Source organism: Wasmannia auropunctata, unplaced genomic scaffold, assembly GCF_000956235.1.
Source record: "Wasmannia auropunctata unplaced genomic scaffold, wasmannia.A_1.0 LD335709.1, whole genome shotgun sequence".
NCBI classification, from domain to species: domain Eukaryota; kingdom Metazoa; phylum Arthropoda; class Insecta; order Hymenoptera; family Formicidae; genus Wasmannia; species Wasmannia auropunctata.
Genome location: NW_012027181.1, coordinates 1277419 through 1298496, shown reverse-complemented (window position 1 = coordinate 1298496; position 21078 = coordinate 1277419). Strand labels below are relative to the sequence as shown.

At 42.3% G+C, this 21078-nt stretch overlaps 7 protein-coding genes across 14 annotated transcripts in view; 4 read left to right on the top strand and 3 right to left on the bottom strand.

Moving 5' to 3' along the window:
- Positions 1-806: 806 nt before the first annotated feature.
- On the bottom strand, positions 807-6751 carry LOC105456353 (coronin-6). 3 transcript variants are annotated; one of them, XM_011700318.1, is made up of 6 exons: positions 6561-6751; positions 4816-5026; positions 4050-4531; positions 1899-2277; positions 1541-1783; positions 807-1454 (listed from the first exon to the last, which is right to left on the bottom strand). In XM_011700318.1, exons 2-6 carry the CDS (start codon positions 5011-5013, stop codon positions 1266-1268), a joined length of 1491 nt encoding a protein of 496 aa, XP_011698620.1. In that variant the 5' UTR covers positions 5014-5026; positions 6561-6751; the 3' UTR covers positions 807-1265. The 3 variants fall into 3 exon arrangements, with proteins under 3 accessions (XP_011698620.1, XP_011698621.1, XP_011698619.1); XM_011700319.1 differs by having other exon boundaries at positions 4816-5021; positions 6561-6704; XM_011700317.1 differs by lacking the exon at positions 6561-6751 and adding an exon at positions 6128-6151.
- Positions 6752-7787: 1036 nt separating this feature from the next.
- On the top strand, positions 7788-11033 carry LOC105456349. 2 transcript variants are annotated; one of them, XM_011700310.1, is made up of 7 exons: positions 7788-7878; positions 7959-8104; positions 8287-8408; positions 8499-8620; positions 8701-8777; positions 8937-9141; positions 9554-9639. In XM_011700310.1, the coding sequence occupies exons 2-7, from the start codon at positions 7963-7965 to the stop codon at positions 9618-9620; spliced, it is 735 nt and encodes a 244-aa protein (XP_011698612.1). In that variant the 5' UTR covers positions 7788-7878; positions 7959-7962; the 3' UTR covers positions 9621-9639. The 2 variants fall into 2 exon arrangements, with proteins under 2 accessions (XP_011698612.1, XP_011698613.1); XM_011700311.1 differs by lacking the exon at positions 9554-9639 and adding an exon at positions 10600-11033 and having other exon boundaries at positions 7842-8104.
- On the bottom strand, positions 9175-10760 carry LOC105456351. 3 transcript variants are annotated; one of them, XM_011700314.1, is made up of 6 exons: positions 10668-10760; positions 10324-10418; positions 10080-10244; positions 9933-9972; positions 9606-9818; positions 9175-9523 (listed from the first exon to the last, which is right to left on the bottom strand). In XM_011700314.1, exons 3-6 carry the CDS (start codon positions 10086-10088, stop codon positions 9369-9371), a joined length of 417 nt encoding a protein of 138 aa, XP_011698616.1. In that variant the 5' UTR covers positions 10089-10244; positions 10324-10418; positions 10668-10760; the 3' UTR covers positions 9175-9368. The 3 variants fall into 3 exon arrangements, with proteins under 3 accessions (XP_011698616.1, XP_011698614.1, XP_011698615.1); XM_011700312.1 differs by having other exon boundaries at positions 10080-10418; XM_011700313.1 differs by lacking the exon at positions 10668-10760 and adding an exon at positions 10558-10650 and having other exon boundaries at positions 10080-10418.
- Positions 10950-13920, top strand: LOC105456352 (solute carrier family 17 member 9). The gene is made up of 8 exons (XM_011700315.1): positions 10950-11032; positions 11454-11800; positions 11877-12050; positions 12236-12368; positions 12811-12907; positions 13104-13269; positions 13359-13517; positions 13746-13920. The coding sequence occupies exons 1-8, from the start codon at positions 10971-10973 to the stop codon at positions 13883-13885; spliced, it is 1278 nt and encodes a 425-aa protein (XP_011698617.1). The 5' UTR covers positions 10950-10970; the 3' UTR covers positions 13886-13920.
- A 144-nt stretch (positions 13921-14064) lies between these two features.
- On the top strand, positions 14065-17089 carry LOC105456347 (X-ray repair cross-complementing protein 5-like). The gene is made up of 9 exons (XM_011700308.1): positions 14065-14243; positions 14497-14657; positions 14747-14918; positions 15015-15444; positions 15536-15632; positions 15737-15968; positions 16079-16240; positions 16341-16571; positions 16696-17089. Exons 2-9 carry the CDS (start codon positions 14499-14501, stop codon positions 16815-16817), a joined length of 1605 nt encoding a protein of 534 aa, XP_011698610.1. The 5' UTR covers positions 14065-14243; positions 14497-14498; the 3' UTR covers positions 16818-17089.
- On the bottom strand, positions 16988-18366 carry LOC105456348 (guanine nucleotide-binding protein subunit gamma-1). Its single transcript, XM_011700309.1, has 2 exons — positions 18154-18366; positions 16988-18018 (listed from the first exon to the last, which is right to left on the bottom strand). The coding sequence occupies exon 2, from the start codon at positions 18011-18013 to the stop codon at positions 17801-17803; it is 213 nt and encodes a 70-aa protein (XP_011698611.1). The 5' UTR covers positions 18014-18018; positions 18154-18366; the 3' UTR covers positions 16988-17800.
- Positions 18367-19808: 1442 nt separating this feature from the next.
- LOC105456346 (syntaxin-binding protein 5) overlaps positions 19809-21078 on the top strand; it is a 36749-nt gene continuing 35479 nt past the window's right edge. For all 3 annotated transcript variants that reach the window (XM_011700307.1, XM_011700306.1, XM_011700305.1), the window contains exon 1: positions 19809-20211. In XM_011700307.1, the coding sequence (XP_011698609.1) occupies positions 20092-20211 (120 nt within the window). In that variant the 5' untranslated portion in view covers positions 19809-20091. The remainder of the gene's footprint in view (positions 20212-21078) is intronic.

The window sequence follows — 21078 nt, the reverse complement described above, 5'->3', positions numbered from 1 at the left end:
AAAATAAAGAGTAATAAAGTCGAGATCAAATCTAAGAAATTACGTAAAGAAAAAGAACACGAAGAATTCGAAAAAAATATTCATCAGGCAGTTTTGTTCGAAGAAATTTTGCCGGTTAAATTAATCCGATGAAATTAATTAATCGGAACATGATTATCTTAATATATCTTGGTACTTTGTACCTTTTTCTAATTTTAAAAATGAGAAAAGAATAAAGAGTAACTTAAATCGATATTAAATCTAACAAGAAAATACATAAATTCGAAAAAAATATTCATCAATTTTGTTCGAAAAAATTTTGCCGGTTAAATTAATCACCGATTAAATTAATTAATCGGAACATGGTTAGACGGAAGATTAATCTTAATCTTGATTATACTTTGTATCTTTCTAATCTTAAAAATGAAAAAAGAATAAAGAGTAATTTAAACGAAATCAAATCTGATAAGAAAATACATAAAGAGAACACGAAAAATTAAAAAAAAAAAATATTTATCAGTTTTGTTCGAAGAAATTTTGCCGGTTAAATTAATCATCGATGAAATTAATTAACCGGAACATGATTATCTTAATATATCTTGGTACTTTGTATCTTTTTCTAATTTTAAAAATGATAAAAGAATAAAGAGTAATTTAAATCGAAATCAAATCTGATAAGAAAATACATAAAGAGAACACAAAAGGATTCGAAAAAAATATTCATCAGGCAATTTCGTTCGGAGAAATTCCGCTGATTAAATTAATCATCGATGAAAATTAATTGGAGTCGCCTCGAGGCTCGCAATGTCGCACAAATACAAATCACGTTGAAACAAAATAATACTCTTTGTTATTTAACAGCAAATATCTGTACAAGTTAGGCACTCGCGTATATCACGAATCATCATTCGTACAAAGGTTCATATACATAAAAGTCTCGTACGCTGGGTGTGTTATATCGATCGAAAAACTTAACTCTAAGGGACATACATTGTCATGTATGGCTATAACGCCTGTAAAATATATAATATATATATATATATATAATAGTAAAACATGTAAACATAATACAAATGCAGAGAATGTACGATGAATGGATGTACAATAAATATAGCAAAGATCGTTGCAGAGAGTCAGGGGCACATGGCGATCGCTAAAACCTACTATTTACACAAGTTGTTATATCAAAATATACGATCATTCTTATTAGACGATATATTAGTGAAAAGTATTCTCGTTAGAAGTACAACGTCGCGCCGGAGACAAAGAGTGTTTCTGGGGAGCTTCTACACCTCGTCGGAAGCGAGCGTCTCCTTGCCGTCGGGAGACGCCGACTTCTCCTTCCTCTCCTTCCTCTCCTCCTCCTTCATTTGAAGAGCGACCGCCGACTCCAACACGCGTATCCTACCCTCGTGCTTAACGATCACTGCCTTTAATTTTCTTATCTCTTCTCTGCACTCCTTCAACAATTCCTCCTGCAATCGTGAAGAGTTTATACATTATCTTTTCTTATTCGAGATCCGAACGAAAAGCCGGAGGGAACGAATTCCCTGATACGTACGCAAACTCCCGGCGAAATGTCCGTGGCGTTTTGCGCGGCGTTGGACGCGACCTTGGCACCTTTGCTCAATATATTGGATTTCTTTTGTACTTTGAGTTCATTCTTGGAAGCGGACGGCTGATAGCCGTCCCTGAGGGATATCAGCACGGGCTCCGCGTCGGTGCCGGCCACCCATTCCTCCGCCGAGATCGCGGCAGTGTCGCCGGGAGTATCGGGATACAAGTCTTCTTGGAAGAGCTCGGACTGAAACACAATTACAATGGCGCGATTTTTACTTCTCGAATCTACGACTCTTTCTATCTCTCTCACACCTCGTCGGCTTCCACTTCCGCGAATTGGAGGTGGAACGCTTTCTCACCTTTCTCGGCACCGTCATAGACACCACTTGGCAGAAGCCCGAATTGTTTAATCGATAGAATCTGGTTATTTCACAGCTATTAACGTCACAGCCCCGTTTTGGCATCATTCCTATACCCCGTTGAGGATCGGGTGTTTGGAAGGTATTGATGTAATGAACGAACGGCGGTTCGGGCGTAATTTCGAAGTATCGGATCACAGAATCGCCCTTGCCGCACAGGTATACTAAATTTGTGTCGGGATCGTACAGAGGGAACATAACTCCGTTGCTCGTGTCTAACTCTACCATAACTATGGGCTCGCCCAACATGTCGGGGGCTCGTAACGAATATTGCCTCTCCGACATCTTACTGAAGCCCGTCGTGAAGATCAAGCCACCCCTGAAAATATAAACACAAGTGAATTCAATCAGTACGCGCGAACACGAAGATTTCACCAATATCTAATGCGGCGGGTTTTTTTTGTTTTGTTATCTAGTGTGTTAATCTTTTTACACATACACATATATATACATATATACATGTATATATACATATGATAAAAAAAAATATTTATATTACACATTACTTTGTGATATCTTATTATGATACTTTTATACACAGAAATTAATCATCAAAACTCTTTTACTACATCCACCTTGTTACCACCTCGTTATATAGAGCTAACATCTTTTACAGTATCTTATATACAATTATCTTTCACGAACATTATCTTAGACATAAACAAGACACGTAATATAAAAAAATACCACAATTACAATACACAAATTACATACAACATTTTGCTTGCATAAACTTGTGCAAGTATATAAATCTTGGTGAATCCTTTTCTTTCACAAGCGTAAAGGATATCACAATATTGCTTTATTAAAGATATCTCTACCGAAATTGATGTATTCCGTCGTTGTAACTTACATAATTATTTAAGCATTCTAACATTTACAATTTGAATTAATAACTTGGTGCACAATACTTACTGGAATATCTATGGAGAATTACAGAGCACACACATCTTGACATTCGTATATATTAAGTTGGCATCTTGGTCATGTCGAAAATTCAGTCTGGCGGTCTTTCCATTAAAAATTACAGAATCTTGCACTACACAAACCGGAAATACAAGATAATGAAAACAAGTGTACCCCTACGTACGTATAAACATGTTTGTCTTACAAAACACCCGCGGACAGAAGCACGAAAAGTACCGTGTGCGTGTCGACCCGAATATACATAGTCACGTCAAGTTATTAGTCGAAAATGGTATCACAAAAAAAAAAGATGGGAAAGGAATAACAACAAATGGAAAGGAAGAGCTCCAATATATCTAAGAATCATCTTTAAACAATTTCTACCAACACATAGATTATTTATATATATGAATTATTACCAATATACATTTGTGTAAAAAGGTGGATGTATACCATTTGATGATTATGTTTTACAGACACGTTTGTCCTCTTATATGTGAACAATCTTTAATTAAATTTAAATACCTAATGTACAAAAAAAGAGTAAAGAAGTTACAACTTTGTACAGTATTATTCACACATCCCTTTTTGTTTGAAATTTATCTACATCCACACTCTCCCATGCAAATTCACTCGTTAGTTTAATGCACTCTTCCTCTTACAAAATCATAGCCATAGAAATTAGTTATTTCAATAATCAAATATCAGCTTGTAGTATTCTGAATTATATTACATATGTGAAAAGACATTAGAAAAGTCGTGAAAAAATGTTTTATCATTTTTAATGTTTTGTCATATTAATAATGCACTTAAATTAAATGTTTCTTGATAAAAAATTAAGAGAATTAAATATTTTAGAATTTATATTTTTTGTAGCAATATCTGTTCGGGCGATATGTTGTATTTGTGAGATAAGGTTGATGCAACTGGAAATATACATCTGGAGAAGATTTAAACATCTTTTCAGCAAAATTATGTGTCTCCATTTGCTAATTCTAATGCTTAATGAATTAGAATTTAGTTTCGACAATTCACAATCTGTTTTTCAAAATATGTCTATTTCCCCTTTTTTTTCCTTGTTGCATCAATTTGACTTTTTTTTATACAATGTACAAATATATGTGAATAATATATAGCAATAAAAAAGAAGCGATAAAATGCTGAAGAATAAAATGGAATACGTACCTAAGAAAGATAGCACGAGTCGCCTTGCTGCCCTCATGCGCTATAGCTTCTTCCAGTATCTCGCCCGACCTGGGATCTAGGATTCTAATCTTTTTATCTTTGCACGTGGTGACTACTCGAGATCCGTCCCAGTTCCAGCACGCGGAATAGACCACGTCCGGATGGCTGTCGATGCGCATCAGGGCCTCGCCCGTGCCGACGTTCCAGATGATGACGAGATTGTCCGAGCCGGCGGTGAGCAACACGTTCAACGCCGTGGGATGCCACAGCACCAGACCGACTCTGCGCTGGTGCAGCTGCAGATCGACTATCGACTCGGTCAACGTCCTCGAGATACCGCCGTCGGGTATCTGCCATACTTTGACAACGCAGTCCTCGGAGCCGGAGGCTATGACGTTATCGTTGTGCGGACACCACGCGATGTCCAGTACGGGTCCCTTGTGTCCGCCTACCAGAGGATAGTCGGCCGGTATTCTTCCTACCTGCAAAAACGTTTTGCACAATGGAGATCGGTTGCCGATTTATAACCGCGGTCGCGGTCAGGGAACTCGAAACGGATATCGCAAAGTCTGTCATTTGGGGAAGTTACATGCCATTATGCTCGCTGCTGTGCCACACAGTAATAACAACATACGCACATGACATGCCGATCCGGCTCTGGCGTAGCCAATGAACCGAGAGAAACTCGGCGACGAAATTAGGGCAGGCAGAAGAAACGGCAAGGGGCAGGAGGGGAGAGAGAGAAAGAAAAAAAGAGAGCCTATACCTTGTTGTGCGGCAGGACGATGAAGGCACCGCCGCCCGCCGACTCCACGATGATGGCGAGAAACTTGGGATTCACGGCGCAGAACGTCGAGTCCCACGACGATTTGGACACCCTGATATTGTCGTAGCATTGCTCACGCTTCAGCGGAGTTCCGTACACGTGGCGGAACTTGCTGGTGCGCACCACGCGGAAAGACATGTCTGCACCTGCTCTGCAATCAACGAAGCGGGATGATCCACGGATGAGCGGAGCGGCGACGACGGGCGCATGAGGAGAGCGCGGCGGGAGAGCGGTCCGCGGGGGGTCGGCCGACGTGCGCCGGTTCCCCTTCTGTCGCGATTATTTTAATAAATTATCGCCGTACACACGCGTCCGCGACACGGGCGTGGGCGTCGCGTGGAACATCCCCGCTCTTTATAAATAGATTCCCCACTCTCTCTCTCACTATCTTTCTCTCTCTTTCTCCCTCTCTCTCTCTTCCTTTTTTTCCTTCGTATACAAACGACACGACCGCAATAAGAATGTATTTCGAATGCTCGGTCGCTTTACCGTGTGCATCTACGTGTTCGGCGCGACGGCCGCGGCATGCGTAATGAAAACAGCTTTGCCGATTATCAGGGCGAGAGCGGACGGGAGAGGAGAAAGAGAGAGAGAGAGAAAGAGAGCGCTTCCCGCGCTCCTTACATGGTGCATCGAAAAATGATTTCGATTCACCGAAATAGACGGGGTCGCGCGAGCGCGGCCGCGCCCGAGCGGGAGAGAGAGAGAGAGAGAGAGAGAGAAGAGAGCGCGCGAGAGATCGTGTGATTCACGAACGATTCGAAATAATACGCGGTCCGCGCATATGTGTCACTTCTCTCGTCCTGACCTACTCGCGACGCGTGTGCGAGCGCGAACATCCCGAGAGAGAGAGAGAGAGAGAGAGAGATCTCGCAGTTCTCTCTCTCTCTCTCTCGCAACGTCAGACGAGGAATATTCGAAAATCCCGGGGCGGGTTCTCGCGATTGCGTTTATTTCCCTGTTCTTTTTTTTTCCTCGACGCTTTCGCCCGACCAAGCGAACGCGCCCGAACGGAACGGAACGCGGTGGCGCGCCGATAACGACGTCCGACGACGACGACGACGGCGGCCTGCGGTTATCGTTATCCGACCGCGTTATCGCGGCGCGATATCTCGCGCCGGAACGCGCGGCGTTACGCACTTCCAAGGTGCGTTAGTCACCGGCGGAGTGAAATGAAACCGAAGGGCGAGGAATGGGAGCTGCGCTTTCGTGGAAGAACGGAGGGCGTAATCGCGAGCTGGGAGACACGTACGATTCGTATTCCCGCCGCACACGTCGCGAGAATGCACGCCGCGTGTGCGGCGCTCGGTCGGAGCGCGTGGAGCAGCGCGCGGTGGAGAAAAAAAAAACGCGCGAGGCCCCTCCTCAACCCTGCGAGGCGCGGGGGAACACCTTATTTGGGAACGCGCACCCCGCCGCCGATTCGAACTGGAGCCACCCTCTCCGCGCGAGAACGTTCGTCATCGCCGCCGCGTTCGCACCGGTCCACCGTCTCTCACGCTCTCTCCCCTTTGTTTTTTTCCCCGTCTTTCTCCCTCTTCCGTGCACATAAGGACACGTCCGTCCCGCGCTGGCAATTTCATCTCGTTCTCGAACGGCTCTCCTCACGCCGTGCGAAAGCCGTTTTCTCGCTAATCACGCGAATTATCGATACACGTCACGGCGGTGGACGATCGATATTATACCTCTGGCGAATCCTGCGCCGCGGCACCCACCACACTGTATTACACGCGCGTACGAGCGGAACTTGCGAACTGATTCTCGCTCGCTCTCCCTCTCCCGCTGTGACAGAAGATGCACGCTTTTGGAAGTGGACTCTTCTCCCCGCCGCTAACCTCCACGAGCGCTGACGACGACACGGGCGTGCACGCGTTTCGCGAATGAGCGGCATGAGCGGCGCCTTTCCGGGGCCCCTGGGGTTAAAGGCCCGTTCACACGCGGGTGCGTCGCGCGCCGAGAGAGATTGATTTTCACGTTTTGATGTGCTATTGGTCGGTTTCTCCGCGCACAACTTCAGGTTTCTTGGCGTTTTGGATTGTGCAATCGACTCTTAAAGTTATCACATGTGTATACATACAAAACATTTTAATCGTAATTTTAAAGTCTAATTCTATAATAGCCGTAAGTCGTAAAAATTGACCAATCGTGGTCGAATATGAGGAGAATAATCGATTACGGCTTACTATTGTAGAATGGTAGGCTTTAGCTTATTTTACAATAACTGTAAGCCGTAAAAATAATGCATTGAAAATTGAGGATTGCACAATTGAAGCTTAAGGTTTAGGACTTAACTAATCAGATAATTTTAATTTTAGTCCGTTCTGGGAATCGATTGTGTATCACGAAACGAGATGAAAAATAAAAAAGTGAGCAAATTCATTACAAGTTGCAATTTCATTGGCCATACCTAGTGAATTTACTCGCTTTTGTAATTTTCATTTTATTTTAAGATACACAATCGACCCGCTGATTGATTGAATTGGAATTTCCAATCCGTAGTGTGATACAAGCTTTAGAGAGAATTCAGAAGAGAACCCCTCTCTTTAGTAATTAGTTTAGTTTCTTCCTCCTCTCTTTTTTACATCTCTCTTCTATTATTGGAACAGCTGCTTCTATGAAATAAATTCTTTGGAATTTTTCTCTTTTATTCATCGCTATACACTTGCTAATAAAAAAATACAATTCATATGAATTGAGCTGTGCAGAAGTTACTATGTTCAGTCGGTAACAGACGACTCTAGCATCCGCTTTTATCCTAATGCTCATGAAACATGAATATCTCTAGATGGAACGCGTTTGGTGATTTCAGATATGTCTTCTTGCAACTGCACCACAGTGTGTTTTCTGCACCTAAAACGAAATAGGTACACAATTTACATTGGAGAGAAAGAGAGAAAGGCTTGAACGGTGCAGAAAGATCAGCTGTAAAGAACAAAACATACATTGGAGGATTGCCGACCCTGTTGCAGACGATTCGAATTTCATAACGTAAATTCGACATAGGTGAAGGACAGGTTTTCCTTGTGATTTTGACGCCGTTAGTTGTGGGATTAATTAGTTTTAATATAGTTTTAATTGGATAGAATTATGGAGAATCACGGACCGGAGTCGTGGAGAGCGCTGAAATCGAAATACGTAGACACGGATACGTCGATGCTCAAACAATTGTTGTCGTCCAAGGCAGAAGCTGTGAACGAAATCAAGAGAAGTCAAAATCAACAGTTCAATGGTAAACTTTGTTATTTGCGAATATGTGAAATTCAAATAATTCAATTTAGAGGGAGATCAATGTAGAACGAGCCAATAATCTCTCTATTGCGTATTTACCAGATGCCTTGAAGTCTTTATGAAACTACAAGACAAATGATTAATTTTTTATATTTTCTCTTATACTGACTTCTTTATTTTCAGAGGACGAAACCAAGATTAAGGAATTAATGGCAAAATTGGCTGCTATAAAAGAGACGCTGCATACGGAGACACAAATTTTGGAGCAGAAAAATAATGAGTTACTGAAAGAGAAGGCTATTCTAGTGAGTATAACATACATATCTTTTTTATTTTTTATTTTTTTTCCATACAGTTTACATGGATGTATTCCACAACTGAATATTTTTTAATAGACAGAGCTAGAAGTAGAGAAAAAGAAGCTCTTGCAAGAGATCAAGCAGCTGGAAGGAGAACGTAACAGCTTGAAGGCTGCCAAACCAAATTTACGAGATCAGCAATTGCTGGAGCAAGGAAGGTATGTGATATTGTTGCACATTAACGTGTTCTTGTTTTTTTTTTATCGGCGTTGTTATCATTGTTTTGTCCATTTTGCAGGAAAAAGTTGAAATTGTACAGGGATTTGACAAGGATACAGTGGGATTATGAAGCTTCACGGCATGGAATTCAAGGCTGTATCCTTTTTGCAAATATTCATGCATATATAACTTTATGCATGTGAATACTAGCTAATAAGCCACATCGAGCATAACTTTGCATTTCACGCTAGCCCTCTTCTTTTTGGCCAATAAGCAGGAGATAAGCATATTCGTGATCCTTGACTCTTGATACAGATGTCTCAAACAAGCGCGACTACATTCACCACTTTTGTTATGAAAAGCAAGAGATTAATGAACAGATAGTCGACTCACTGTGGCACGAGATATATTTGTCTACGGGCAAAGTCGAGATCAAGGACGAGGATCCTCAACCAAATGTCCCAGTTAACGCCGAGATCAGGAACGAGGATCCTCAACCAAACACGTTCCACGTGTTGATGTAAATATTACGTCCAAAAATGAGATTATATGATTTTGATATTCGATTTTCTATATTCTACATCTAACGTATTCTACATGATTTTCTACATTCTAAAGCTATCCTAAGTCTTGTAATAATAAATATTGTTAAATTTTTTTTATTCTTTTTGCAAGTTTATTCCGTTAAGAAATATATTATTCTATTAAGAATATATACAGCCTTTTTTTTTTTATACATCAGGTAAATCAGGTTTTAGTGCAGAGCAAAAGATTGAACGCATGGTTCGTATAATATAACGTGTAGTAGACGAAAAGGATAAATAACCCTACCATTATAATAGTACTTGCGATGCAGAAAAGTACGCAGCTTAGAATACTCGCGCCAATAGCCAATACTGTCACTGAAAAACAGGTATATCCGTTTGCTTTAGAGTCCGGGCAACGACAGCTCTCTGTGATCAGGATATAGAAACGTATCCTTACCTTGAACCATCATAAAGCCAATAAATATAAATACAGCGCTGACAATAGCAAACATGATGAACAGGAGGATAGGTGTCAACAGCGACGCTATCGCGATGAAGGTAGCCACCTGCAGAAACGGATTGTGGGCCAACTGCTCCCTAAATCGGAGGATGCAGTTGCGCACGTTGGGATGACGCAAAAACATTTGGTATTTTTTAGCCCGTTCCTCGTCTGGAATTATAAATATCAGTCCTTCAATCCTACTTACGAGACAATGAATAACGATGGAGTAGCATTAACGTGACAAAAACACTAGTAAAATACTCCAAGGTGCAGCACACTCACAATACATGATTATTGAGTCGTATATGCTGTCGCTCTGTGCCTGAAACAAAACGATTTCCATTCATTCTTAAACTAGGCGTAAAACGTAAAGGCGGGATGGAAAGGGCAACGCTCTAACAAGCGGGACGACTTGTACATTAAATTTACCTCTGCCATTTCCGTCGTATGCGTTCAAAGTTCCCGTGAGCAATTCTTAAACGCCGCCAAACACCTCGCGCATATCATGACTCGCGCAGCGCGACTCGTTATCGGCGGTCAAAGGAGTAAATAAATTGTATATTCAGCTCTTGCACATAGTGTTTTTCCAAGGGGCTAGACAGAAATGTTTATCTAAATCCGGAAGTTTGTAGGCGACGTCGTTGATCGAATCACATCTTATTGCATCGTATACATATGTGCCAGTGTTTTCCTTCTCCGTTTGCTTCTCCTTCCCCTCCTCCTCCTCCTCCTCTCTTATCAGCATTAAATGTCAAGGTCCAGGCGGATCTGCATAAAGCGAAATACGCACAAAATCAACGCGTCTGCAATCGTTATCAATCTCGATTATCTAATCGTGCGCAAAGTTCTCATCGCACTTGTTACACGCGATAATCTCTCGAATATATTTACTTGTGTATATATTTACTTATATTTATTCATTTATTTCCTTTATATTTATATTCATCAGTATTTCACGTGGCTGTGACGAAAAATGAAGCTTTTGGATCTACAGCGAACGGAGCTTGAGTTGCTTACCATGGACAATCCCCGATTACTCCAGATTACTCCGAATCGAGGTTCGCTTATGTCTGGTCTGTCTACCGGCCGAACGTGTCAACTCTGCAGCGCTCCCGTAGGTTTGCGTCGAAAGCTTCCGAATCAAAATGAAGCTGAGGACGCGCGGGGATTAATGCGTCCCTGCGGCGTACGAACGGTTTTGACAGATCGGCCACATGTCGCAGCGACGCTGGATATGCGCGTGAGAAACGCGATGTGCTCCGGCGGAACGTAGACGAGAGCTGAGGCTCTCTACCAAGGAAATTGAGGACGAGCTCCGCGATGCAGTTCAAGATATCGCTGGGCACTCCGTTCGACGACGTGATCACTTCGTGTTGGTCGAGGTACAAGCGAGTCGACGGCAATCATCCATTTTCTGAACAGTCGTTGATCATTTATTTATTATTTACGGTGGCTTTATAACTATATTCCGATTAGCTTAATCAGTGATTAACTTGTCATAAGTAATACTTGTATTTATTTTGTCAACACATATCCAATCGATCAAGTCGGTTGATTAGAAATTTTGTCACTAAATGTTATCATTTTGTTATTTAATTTTTCATTTTGTCATTTATAATTCTGTCATTAACTTTTTTTGTGTCTAACATAGATTAGATTGGAGATAATGAATTGTAATAAGAAATTTTGCTTTAAACAAGCTTCTCTCGATTAAATTAATCGAAGTTTGGTTAAAGTTACAATTGCTGTTATGTATTAAGTGACATTGTTAAAATCAGAGCATAAAAGTTTCTTTCGTTTCAGGAAAGAGAGGAGAAAATGGTTCCTGCTGTTGCTGTGCGGCACATGCCTGATATACGCCACGCGTACATCCGTCTCCCTGTTGATACCTGTCGTCAGCCAGGAGAAGAACTGGTCCAAGTCGGACTCGGGCATAATACTGTCGAGCTTCTTCTGGGGATACACACTGACGCAAGTGGCCAGCGGCTACATCAGCGATAAGATCGGCGGGCAGAAAGTACTATGGATATCCGCCCTCGGTTGGTCGGTGACGACCTTCTTCATGCCGGAAATCATAGATTTCTTTTCCGGGGACGGGACGTCGGTCTTGCTCGTCGCAGCGGTGAGAATGATAAACGGGGCATTCCAAGGTAAGCTTTCAAGCCGGTTCGCCCCGGCTGCACCGACGGGCGAATGGAGGATAATACGGACACTCGTTACTTGCAGGAATGCATTTTCCTAGCATAATTAGCTTGATCAGTCAACGTTTGCACGAGGCGGATAGAGCCACCTTCTTTAGCTTGTTAACGTTAGGATCTGCCGTGGGCACTCTACTCACTGGGTCTTTAGGCTCGTACCTCCTGGAGAATTACGACTGGATGATTGTCTTTCGAACGTTAGGTATATAATGTAGCTTATGTAAATCCATGTCAAATTATGCGAGGAATCCACAGATAAAAGATATGGTAGTTTTGAGACACGTCACATGTGAATAATTTAATAGTTGAAACGCAATCTCTTTGTTAATTGTTTGCTTTCACGAATACGAGAATACTTTTGTGGTGCTTACTAATTTACTTATATAGGGGGTATGAGTTTGGCATGGACAGCTTATTTAAGCTACCACACTCTGCTTTTTAAGGAAAAAACAGCTTTTACCATGTCGGCCACCGGCTACACTTTACCTTGGTCCAAACTTCTCTCACAGCCTCCTTTCTGGTAATTATGATGCATGGAATGCAATATTCAATTTGCATATAGGGTGGAGGTACAAAGAGAATAATTTTTAGAATAATTAAGTCAGCTATTGCAATTCAACTTTCGAATTGTACGTATTTTTTATTTTAATACTTCGTTTTTTGAGATTTTTAATTTTTGCGATTTGAAATTACCAGAATCGCAGTGCTTGAAAATGTGGAATATTGAAATTTCAGATAGCGCAATCTTCTTGGCGATTATATTCTTCTAATTCTTTACTAATTTTTATGATTATGCTTGAATATAATGAGAAGTTTAATTATGAAAATATGCTTCAGCTTATATGAATGATCAGAATTGTTCAATTGTAAAAATTATACAAAATTATGATTATAAAATTCTAAAATACGCTTTATAAGTCGATTGTCTCGTCTGTTTTGTGATTGTTAACTGTGATTTTCAGGTCCTGCGTTATTGGACATGCTTGCCAAAATAACTGTTTCTTTGTGCTGCTCTCGTGGATGCCTACCTATTTCCATGATTCATTTCCTGAAGTCAGGGTAATGTTATTATCTAATTTTTATTCAATATTTTGTTGCTTAAAAGTCTACATGGAAAAAAGCTATAGAAATAATCTATAATGAAGATAAAACATATTTTAAATTTATCAGTTAAGAAAAGGCTAAATAATTTGTAATAATAAATTTAAATAACGTAATTTTTCTGCTAAATCAAATCGATAATTTCAATTCACAGGGTTGGGTGGTAAATATGGTTCCATGGCTGTCGATGCTACCTTGTACAATCTTGGGGAAAGCCCTGTCAGAGGAGATAATTAAAGCCGGCTATTCCGTGACTGTGACACGCAAAACGGTCCAAACGATTTGCTTTGTCATCGAAATTGGGAGTCTGATATTCGTGGGTGAGTCTGGCACTTGATAATTAAGCCTTACAAGTTAACTACGTAATACTGTAATAATATAATATATCGTGTGTATGTGTTCCCTGTAGCGAAAGTGGAAAGTTTTCAAACTGCAGTATTTTGTCTGGCGTTGATCATCGGTGGCTCAGGTTTTCACAATAACGCCATCGCCGTAAATCCCTCGGATCTCGCACCAAAGCACTCCGGCAGCGTGTTCGGCCTGATGAATACCGTTGGCGCGATATCTGGTACGTACCCAGTAAACGGAAATGAATTAAAAAATATATATATATATTTTTTTTTCATTTAAATGGATTGAAATTTTTTAATCCATGGGTTGAAATGGATTTGCCTTTATAGAAATGCATTCATTTCCACGAAGACCAATCCATTTCAATTTATTTCAATCCATTTCCGTTTAGTGGATAATGTAAACATCGCACGAACAGTTAATATATTTTAGCTTTTTCTTCCAGGTTTTCTCGGTGTATACTTCTCCGGACATATCTTACATGTGACACACAGCTGGCCTGCTGTCTTCTTATTCATAGCTGTTATCGATGCGTTAGGATGCATAATGTATCTATTGTTTGGCTCGGGCGAGGCGATTATATAAATTATATAAAATAAAAAATAAATTTCTATTAAATATGTGTGTGTCGATCAAGTTCTGAAAATTATTCATCAAAAATAAGCGTCTCGACGAGCTTGTCTACGAATAGACGCGACGCGTCTCTGGCGTCAGCACGTCACAGATAATAGAGAATATTATTTTTTTGACGTTGGTAATTCTGGTCTGCCTTCCGTCTGCTATTATCAGTCAATACTCAATAGTTACATGGTGAAGGAATAAGGTTAACTTTCGTCGTTCGCGAAGAAAATAAACTTTCCGTTCATAGATATATACACAAACGTGGATTCATCAAGAAATTCGTAGAATTCTGGCCTTTGTCGACGTTTTAATTTCTTCAAAAGTAAGTAATACTTCATCATATGTTGCATCATATTCGCGAATCTAAAATGCCGGTTTTTAATAGGCACGAATACACATATACAAATTTACAGTATTTTACTTAAAATTACATGTTTAGATTTGTCGTTTGATAATCACCAGACACATCTTCGAAATTTTAAGATATCTTGAACTTCATAAGACGTTCATAATGTCTTCCAAGATATTTACTTGATAATAGCAAAATAATTGACAAATTAATATGCCGATGACAGAAATGGCACTCAATGTACAAGACCACGATATGGACTGGGAAGAGGAACATAGTCCGTTTTACGGAGTGAGAGAAGCGACATTGTTTCTCGTCGATGCCACACAGAAGATGTTTGAGGTAGACCCGGAGACCAAACTCAGTTATATCCGAAACTTTTTCAAGGTTAGTCCATCGATGTTGTATACCAGTTTGCTTAACATATATAATTCAGAGTCGCATATAATTTATTTGTCATTGATCCATCCCATCAGCTGTACAAGCAAATTCTTCGGCAAAAGCTAGCGTGGAATATGCAAGATTGGATGAGCGTGGTGTTATTTGGCACCGAAGGTAGCGACGCAGACTCGGCATGGCCGAACATACAGACCCTCCACGAACTACGAGTTGTTACGCTGGACGATTTACAGCGGATCAGAAAACTAAGCAAGTACAATTGTGATCGATGATGAACTTAGCGTGCCCCAAGAGATACGAAGGCCAAGAGCTTTCGTCTGAACGGTTCTCTCATGATTTTCACAGCCAAAAGCGGCATGGCGGGTTACCAGAGCATGAAATCCAAGGACGCTTATCCGCTTTACGACGCGCTGACATACGCCATGGACGTCTTCTTCAAGATAAAAACAGTCCTCACCGTACGCAGGATAGTTCTGATCACTTGTCACACCCCCGAATTCGCGGACGCCGAGAAGCACCGCATCAGGGCGAAGGCTTCGGACTTGAAGGACTTGGACATCAAGCTGCACGTGATCGGTTTACCGACGAATTGGGTGAAGGATCGGTTCTACAAAGATTTAGAGATGGTGTCGAGGAAGACGAATATTGACGACAGAATGACGTCGCTGGAGGACCTGGTGCAGCAGATTAAAGCGCCGTCCAAGAATATCGCGCGCTTGAGCCTGATAATGCACAATGGTCTGGAGATTGATGTGGTCGTGCGTACACTGGGCAGGTAGGTTTTCATGTCGGTACAAATAATTTTCGTAATATAATCGTTGTATATTTGTGCAAGTAAAACAACTGTCACGCGTCGCACTTTACAGAAAACGTAGATGCCTGCAAACGAAGCCGCTGAGCAAAGCGACTAATCAAGTCTTGTCGAGATCGACATATTTTAAGAGTGAAGATTTTTATGATGAGGTATATATATTTCTCGCCTAATTCAAAGTTTGCTCTTAAATTATATGTATAAAATTTATTAATAATCCTGACTTCTTACGCTCGATTTGCTTGGTATATTCTAGGAGAACAGTGACAACGAGGAACTTATGATTCCGGAGGAAATTAACATGGAAAGTAAGGAGCTTATCGGCGGCAAGAAGCTGCGTTTCATACAGAACGAGCTCAAGCGGATAAAGCACATACATCCGCCGGCCATCAAGATAATCGGCGTGATGCCTATACCCGACGATCTCTTCAGATACCACGTTAAACGGAAGGACTTCGTCAGAGCGGATTACGGTAGCACTCGTAAAGGTAAAACACATAAAACTTAATGCACGAGATAACGCTCGATTTGTGATATTACAGCATCTAATTATCATAAAGGTAATATCAAATGTATTGTCTCTGTTTTCGTCTCGCAGATAATCTATTGGTCTTCGGCGCTTTATTGAATAAATGCGCCGCCAAGGGGAGAATGATAGTGTGCGCGTTCACATTGCGGCAGAATACCCAAACCAATCTCTGCTACCTGATTCCGAATGCTGAATTGGGCGGCTTTTACCTGTCGAAAATCGCATTTCAAGGTATGTCTAATTATACCTCACATAATTAACGCGCGATCAAGGAGAGGGAAAGATTCAAGAGATATATTTCTTTTACTCAATGAGCTTAATTTTATATTAGGAAACATAGGAGACAAGAGCGAAACGTTGCAACAATACGCCTTTGGTACGCAGAATTGTGTAACTGGCGAGCAGGTTGACTTGTGGAAAGAAACGATCGACCAACTCGACAGGAAGTACGATCCGTATATGTTCAGATCTTACAAACTGGATTGTCAAATACAGATTGTGGAAAGATTGGCTCTGGATAAAGAACCCGGTCCTCCGCCGATCGATACCATCGAGCGATCGTGTGAGTAATATATCACAACAGATTGAGAAAGATATACATAGAGGTTACAAGATCTCGCTACTTGGATAGAAAGGGAAATAAATTTACATCGAATTAAGTTAATGTCAATATTTCTCTTTTTCAGTTCGGGAGGCCTACAAGAAGACAGCTGATTTAGTGCCTGAATTTAAAAAAATGTATCCTGATTTGAGCTATTTCGATGGTCCAACAAAAGCAAAAAGGGCTAGAAAAAACAAGAATACATAATTGTTAACCGATTACATGTAATTTTGTATGCAGAATATAATGTTGCGCGATAAGAATATTTTTTATAATATATAGAAATCGCATTTTATTTCTCAAAGGTTACTTCACTTGCACGATAGAGTTTATAAGAAAAATAGGTACTACTTACTATATGAAAGATAAGAATATTGTTGTTTTTAAATGCATATTTTATTTCACAATAAAAATGCACTTGTATCTGTGAAATTGTGTATTGAAATCTTGCTTTTCAAAAATAAATTATTTTGATATTATCCTTATATTATCTCATTACTGTCAGTCTTGAACTTTGATATAGGCACTTAATTGAAGAAACTAATTTGCAATCAATGTGCAATATAAACCATAAAAATTTATGTTAATTTTATTTGACAATATTTAATCTTCTGTTATTTGAAAACTTGTCAAAATATGTTACTTGTTGTATGTTACTTGTCAAAATTGTTACTTCTAATTACATCCATTATAATTTTATTTAGGATAATACTAATCTAGATAAAGATAAAATTATTCTTGGCACCAAACTGATAGCATATGATTTAAATGCATATGAATATATAACACTTATATATGCATATATCAAAATACATTGTTCTATTGAAGTATATCTACTACAGTTACAAGTAATTCTGATCAGGCCACAAGAGGCTAAGGCACGTGCAAATTCCTGCACAGCTCGCATGAGATTGTACAACTGTCTTGAGAATCTTACAAACCTTATGCAAAATGTGCATTTCTAGCGGCAAATGTTACGGTAGAAAAATTCAATTTTTCGCCCATTCTTCAACAATCTTATATAAATATGTGTCATAAAATAATTTAAATATAGAAAATTACTTAGATCCTATACAATCGTATATACTTATTGCCATAACAAATCAACGCGCGCGATCGCAAAGATGCAGAAGTGATATTTGTCATTCGTCCCTCCTCCGCCGCCCCATCCTTACTTCAAGCAGGCGGGCTTAAAGTACGATACAGGTGCTTTTCTCACGAAAGGGATTGGACTTCTGCGACGAGAAGCCCACCAGCAGGCAGTCCTCCTGCTCGTGCTCGGTGATGTACTTCATGATGTCCTCGACGGCTTTGCTCACCGTGATCCGCTTCAGGGCGGCCTCGCGGCGCAGCTGCTCCGTCACTTGACGTTGCTGTTGCAAATTCGTGATCACCATGTCCATAACAGCTGTGTGCGAGAGACAAGGGTATCAGAAGGGTGTCAAAATCTGGACTACACACATGGCGGAGGGGGGGGGGGAGGAGGAGGAGGAAAACGGAAAAACGCGTGAAGAGGGAGATACACGAATTTAAGGGGGCTAACCTGGACCTGGACGTACGATGCTCGAATCCCGGTGTTATCGGATCGCGACGAACTCTCCCGTTCTCTCTCTCGACAACTCGGATCCGATTTCTCTCCGCCGCGAAAAGCAAGTTGACCGATCTTATCCGTCACTCGGTCCTCTCGATTCTCACGATTTTATAAATTTATCCTTCCTGTGTGCCAATCCCTCAGGGCGAGCTCGCATGTGCAACAAATCGCGACGCCTGTGTGACGCGGTGATTGGAGTTAAGCGCGAATTCCCTACGGCCACAGCCAATCAGCGCGCTCGAGGCAAGTAGTTTCATTATCATATGAGAAATTTCGTTTAATAATTAAAAACTTTGCTTTAAATAATTCTGCTGTTCGAATTAATCGTCTTAATATTGTTTAATATATATATTAAATTAAAATAATTGATAATTATCAATAGATTATTAATAAATAGTATTTGAAAGTGAAAGGAATTATTAATTTTTTATTTGATAAGATTAGAGATTATAGACGGTAGATTTTATACAGCTGGAAATTTTGCTGTAAACAATTTACCGCTCGAATTGATTACCGATTGAGTTACTAAATTTGATTGAAGTTGCTCTTATAATAGGAGATACACAAATAAACAATTTGAAATACATAAGTCGTATAATTGATTTCTATTGGAGCGTATATTATGCTGTAATTCTGGGCGCTTATTGTTTCCTCTTTAAATATTCACATATCATATAAATATTGTTGGTCGTTCGAGAAACAAAGTCATCTCAAAGTAAATGGAGGCGACGTTTCGTAACGATGATACGTTAATTGTTGTTCGACTAATATACTAATAATAACAAATAATTCGATAATAATCTCGATAAAACAATAAAATGACAGAGACATAGCCTTCTCAAACAGTCAACAGTCACGAAGCGCGCAAGTATCTAGGCAGACCCTCGAAAATATTTCGTGCGTGCAAATTCATATACGAGTCAGAGCGCGCCCGTGACCCCGCGGACGGCACAGAGGCACACGGAGTTGCGTCATCGCGCGAAATCCGGCCAATCGCGGCCCGCGGCCCGCTCGCGGCGCTCGCGAGTCTCGCGACTGCGCGGGGGGCCAGTCCGCGCGGCGCGCATCGCGCCCGCGCAGCACGGCGCTCGCGGCCGTGCGAAACTCCACATGAGCCTGTTGCCAGTTATTGATCCTGGCGCGATTAAACAACACCGCATTGCCGTCAACTACGAAAACACAGAGCCTCGCCACGTCTCGGCCGCGCTCGGCGTATCCGCGTTACAACGGCGTAAAAGCGGACGTGGGGGCGCCGCTCTGAGGATTCGGCCGACGGTCGTCCTCGCGTTTCACCTCCCCCTCGGGAAACGCCGTCCACGCCGATTCTACCTGTACCACTCCGGAGCGGACCGCTGCTGCTGCTGGTGGGTGCGCGACGCGAGAGAGAGAGAGAGAGTGAGAGAGAGAGAGAGAGAAAGAGAGATAGCGAGAGCGAGCGGACGACACGCACGGCACGGGCACCCCGTCGTCGTCGTTCGTGGCACGACGCGACGCGGCGCGGCGCGGCACGGTGCGGCGCGGCGTGGCTCCACTGACACGTCCGCTGACACGTACTGTCAAAAAATGTAGAGGAGGATCGTTCTCTACGGCGACGGCGACAGCAGTAGCGGCAGCGACAGCGGCGGCGGCGGCAGTGTTTCATTCATCGAGGGCCGATGCGAGAGCGCGAGCATGTCATTGGATTTCCGCGAATGAGCCGAGTGAGGGGAGAGGTGCCACGACGAGCCCGATCTTCGAATCCCCGGCCGTGATTTCGTAGACGGACACGAAGCGGGACACGGAACAGGAGCCAGGGAGCGGGAGAGAAGCGGGTGCGGGACGAGCGACACGGCGCGGTTGCACATGTGATCCCCCTCCCCCTGGAGTGGCCGACCCCATTTGGCAGACGCGATGAAGAAGTTCACGATCAAGGGTGTACTCGACGGGTTCCGGTCGTCGGTCCCGCAGCCCGCCAAGCCCGACCAGGAGATCGTCGAGAATCTCAGGACGGAGCACTTTCAAGTTAAGAAGGTCAGTACCGATACTCGCGCGCGGCGAGAGTTCGCCCTGAGGTCGCTCCCTCCCTCCCTCTCTCCCCCCATCCGTCTCGTTCGTCCTAATTAAAGTGGACCTGTCGATAGCACGCCGCGTCTCCTCGGCGCATACTTTTCTTCGCGGGGAAGACTTTTGCAGAAAGAGGGTCCCCCCGCGCCGCCGATTTTCGGGCTTATCGCGGCGAAATGAGATCTACCGCTGCGGGGGGTTTTCCACCCCCGCGGCGCACCGACGGCGATTGAGCTGAACGACGCAAGTCGCGCAATTAGAAATTTGATGGTGGGTGGGTGGAGGGGGGGGGGAGGATCATACAGTCAGTAAGGGAAAGTACACGCGCCGCTGTGTCGGCGGGGGGGTGGGGGGGTAGGGGGATGAGGGGGAGACGAGTAGACAGCGTTTGACTTTAATCGGATCCCTACCGCGTTCGTTTACAGTTTTACATTATGTAATGGTGACGAAGGGAGAGGAAGAAGCGAGTTATCTATATAGATATCCAAACTTGCGATTCGAAACGAATTTGGAAAGAATCACATAGTTTCATTCGCGTTTCACTCGTCATTCATCTTTCAATTAAAGTGCGCCGTCCGAACGATCGTATAGGTATACGGATCAAAAGCTTCTTCGCCTCGAGCTCTCCTCCTCCGCCTCGTTCCCGACGAGGCGAGCTTTCTGCTCTTCAGTCTTTTTTTGTGTAAACAACCTCCTCCTCCCCCGCCCCCCCCCGCCCGCCGCGGTGTTCCAGTAAACGGTACGCCGTGTCAATATCGAAAGCTTACGTAATCCAAACCTCTTTGGAGTTCATATCGTTGAATAAATTGCATATCAATTGCATCGCGCTACCGC

Bases quoted from the DNA above. Each gene is read 5' to 3' on its own strand.
- LOC105456353 (XM_011700318.1), bottom strand. From the start codon at position 5,013: ATGTCTTTCCGCGTGGTGCGCACCAGCAAGTTCCGCCACGTGTACGGA. The intron at 4,532-4,815 runs GTATAGGCTCTC...ACGTTTTTGCAG, and splicing joins TCGTCCTGCCGCACAACAAG to GTAGGAAGAATACCGGCCGA. The intron at 1,784-1,898 runs GTGAGAAAGCGT...ATTGTGTTTCAG, and splicing joins CTATGACGGTGCCGAGAAAG to TCCGAGCTCTTCCAAGAAGA.
- LOC105456349 (XM_011700310.1), top strand. From the start codon at position 7,963: ATGGAGAATCACGGACCGGAGTCGTGGAGAGCGCTGAAATCGAAATAC. The intron at 8,409-8,498 runs GTGAGTATAACA...ATTTTTTAATAG, and splicing joins TGAAAGAGAAGGCTATTCTA to ACAGAGCTAGAAGTAGAGAA. The intron at 8,778-8,936 runs GTATCCTTTTTG...CTCTTGATACAG, and splicing joins ACGGCATGGAATTCAAGGCT to ATGTCTCAAACAAGCGCGAC.
- LOC105456351 (XM_011700312.1), bottom strand. The intron at 9,819-9,932 runs GTGAGTGTGCTG...TTATAATTCCAG, and splicing joins CGACTCAATAATCATGTATT to ACGAGGAACGGGCTAAAAAA. The intron at 9,524-9,605 runs GTAAGGATACGT...CCTGTTTTTCAG, and splicing joins TGGCTTTATGATGGTTCAAG to TGACAGTATTGGCTATTGGC.
- LOC105456352 (XM_011700315.1), top strand. From the start codon at position 10,971: ATGCAGTTCAAGATATCGCTGGGCACTCCGTTCGACGACGTGATCACT. The intron at 11,801-11,876 runs GTAAGCTTTCAA...CGTTACTTGCAG, and splicing joins GATAAACGGGGCATTCCAAG to GAATGCATTTTCCTAGCATA. The intron at 13,518-13,745 runs GTACGTACCCAG...TTTTTCTTCCAG, and splicing joins TACCGTTGGCGCGATATCTG to GTTTTCTCGGTGTATACTTC.
- LOC105456347 (XM_011700308.1), top strand. From the start codon at position 14,499: ATGGCACTCAATGTACAAGACCACGATATGGACTGGGAAGAGGAACAT. The intron at 14,919-15,014 runs GCAAGTACAATT...TGATTTTCACAG, and splicing joins ACAGCGGATCAGAAAACTAA to CCAAAAGCGGCATGGCGGGT. The intron at 16,241-16,340 runs GTATGTCTAATT...ATTTTATATTAG, and splicing joins GTCGAAAATCGCATTTCAAG to GAAACATAGGAGACAAGAGC.
- LOC105456348 (XM_011700309.1), bottom strand. From the start codon at position 18,013: ATGGACATGGTGATCACGAATTTGCAACAGCAACGTCAAGTGACGGAG.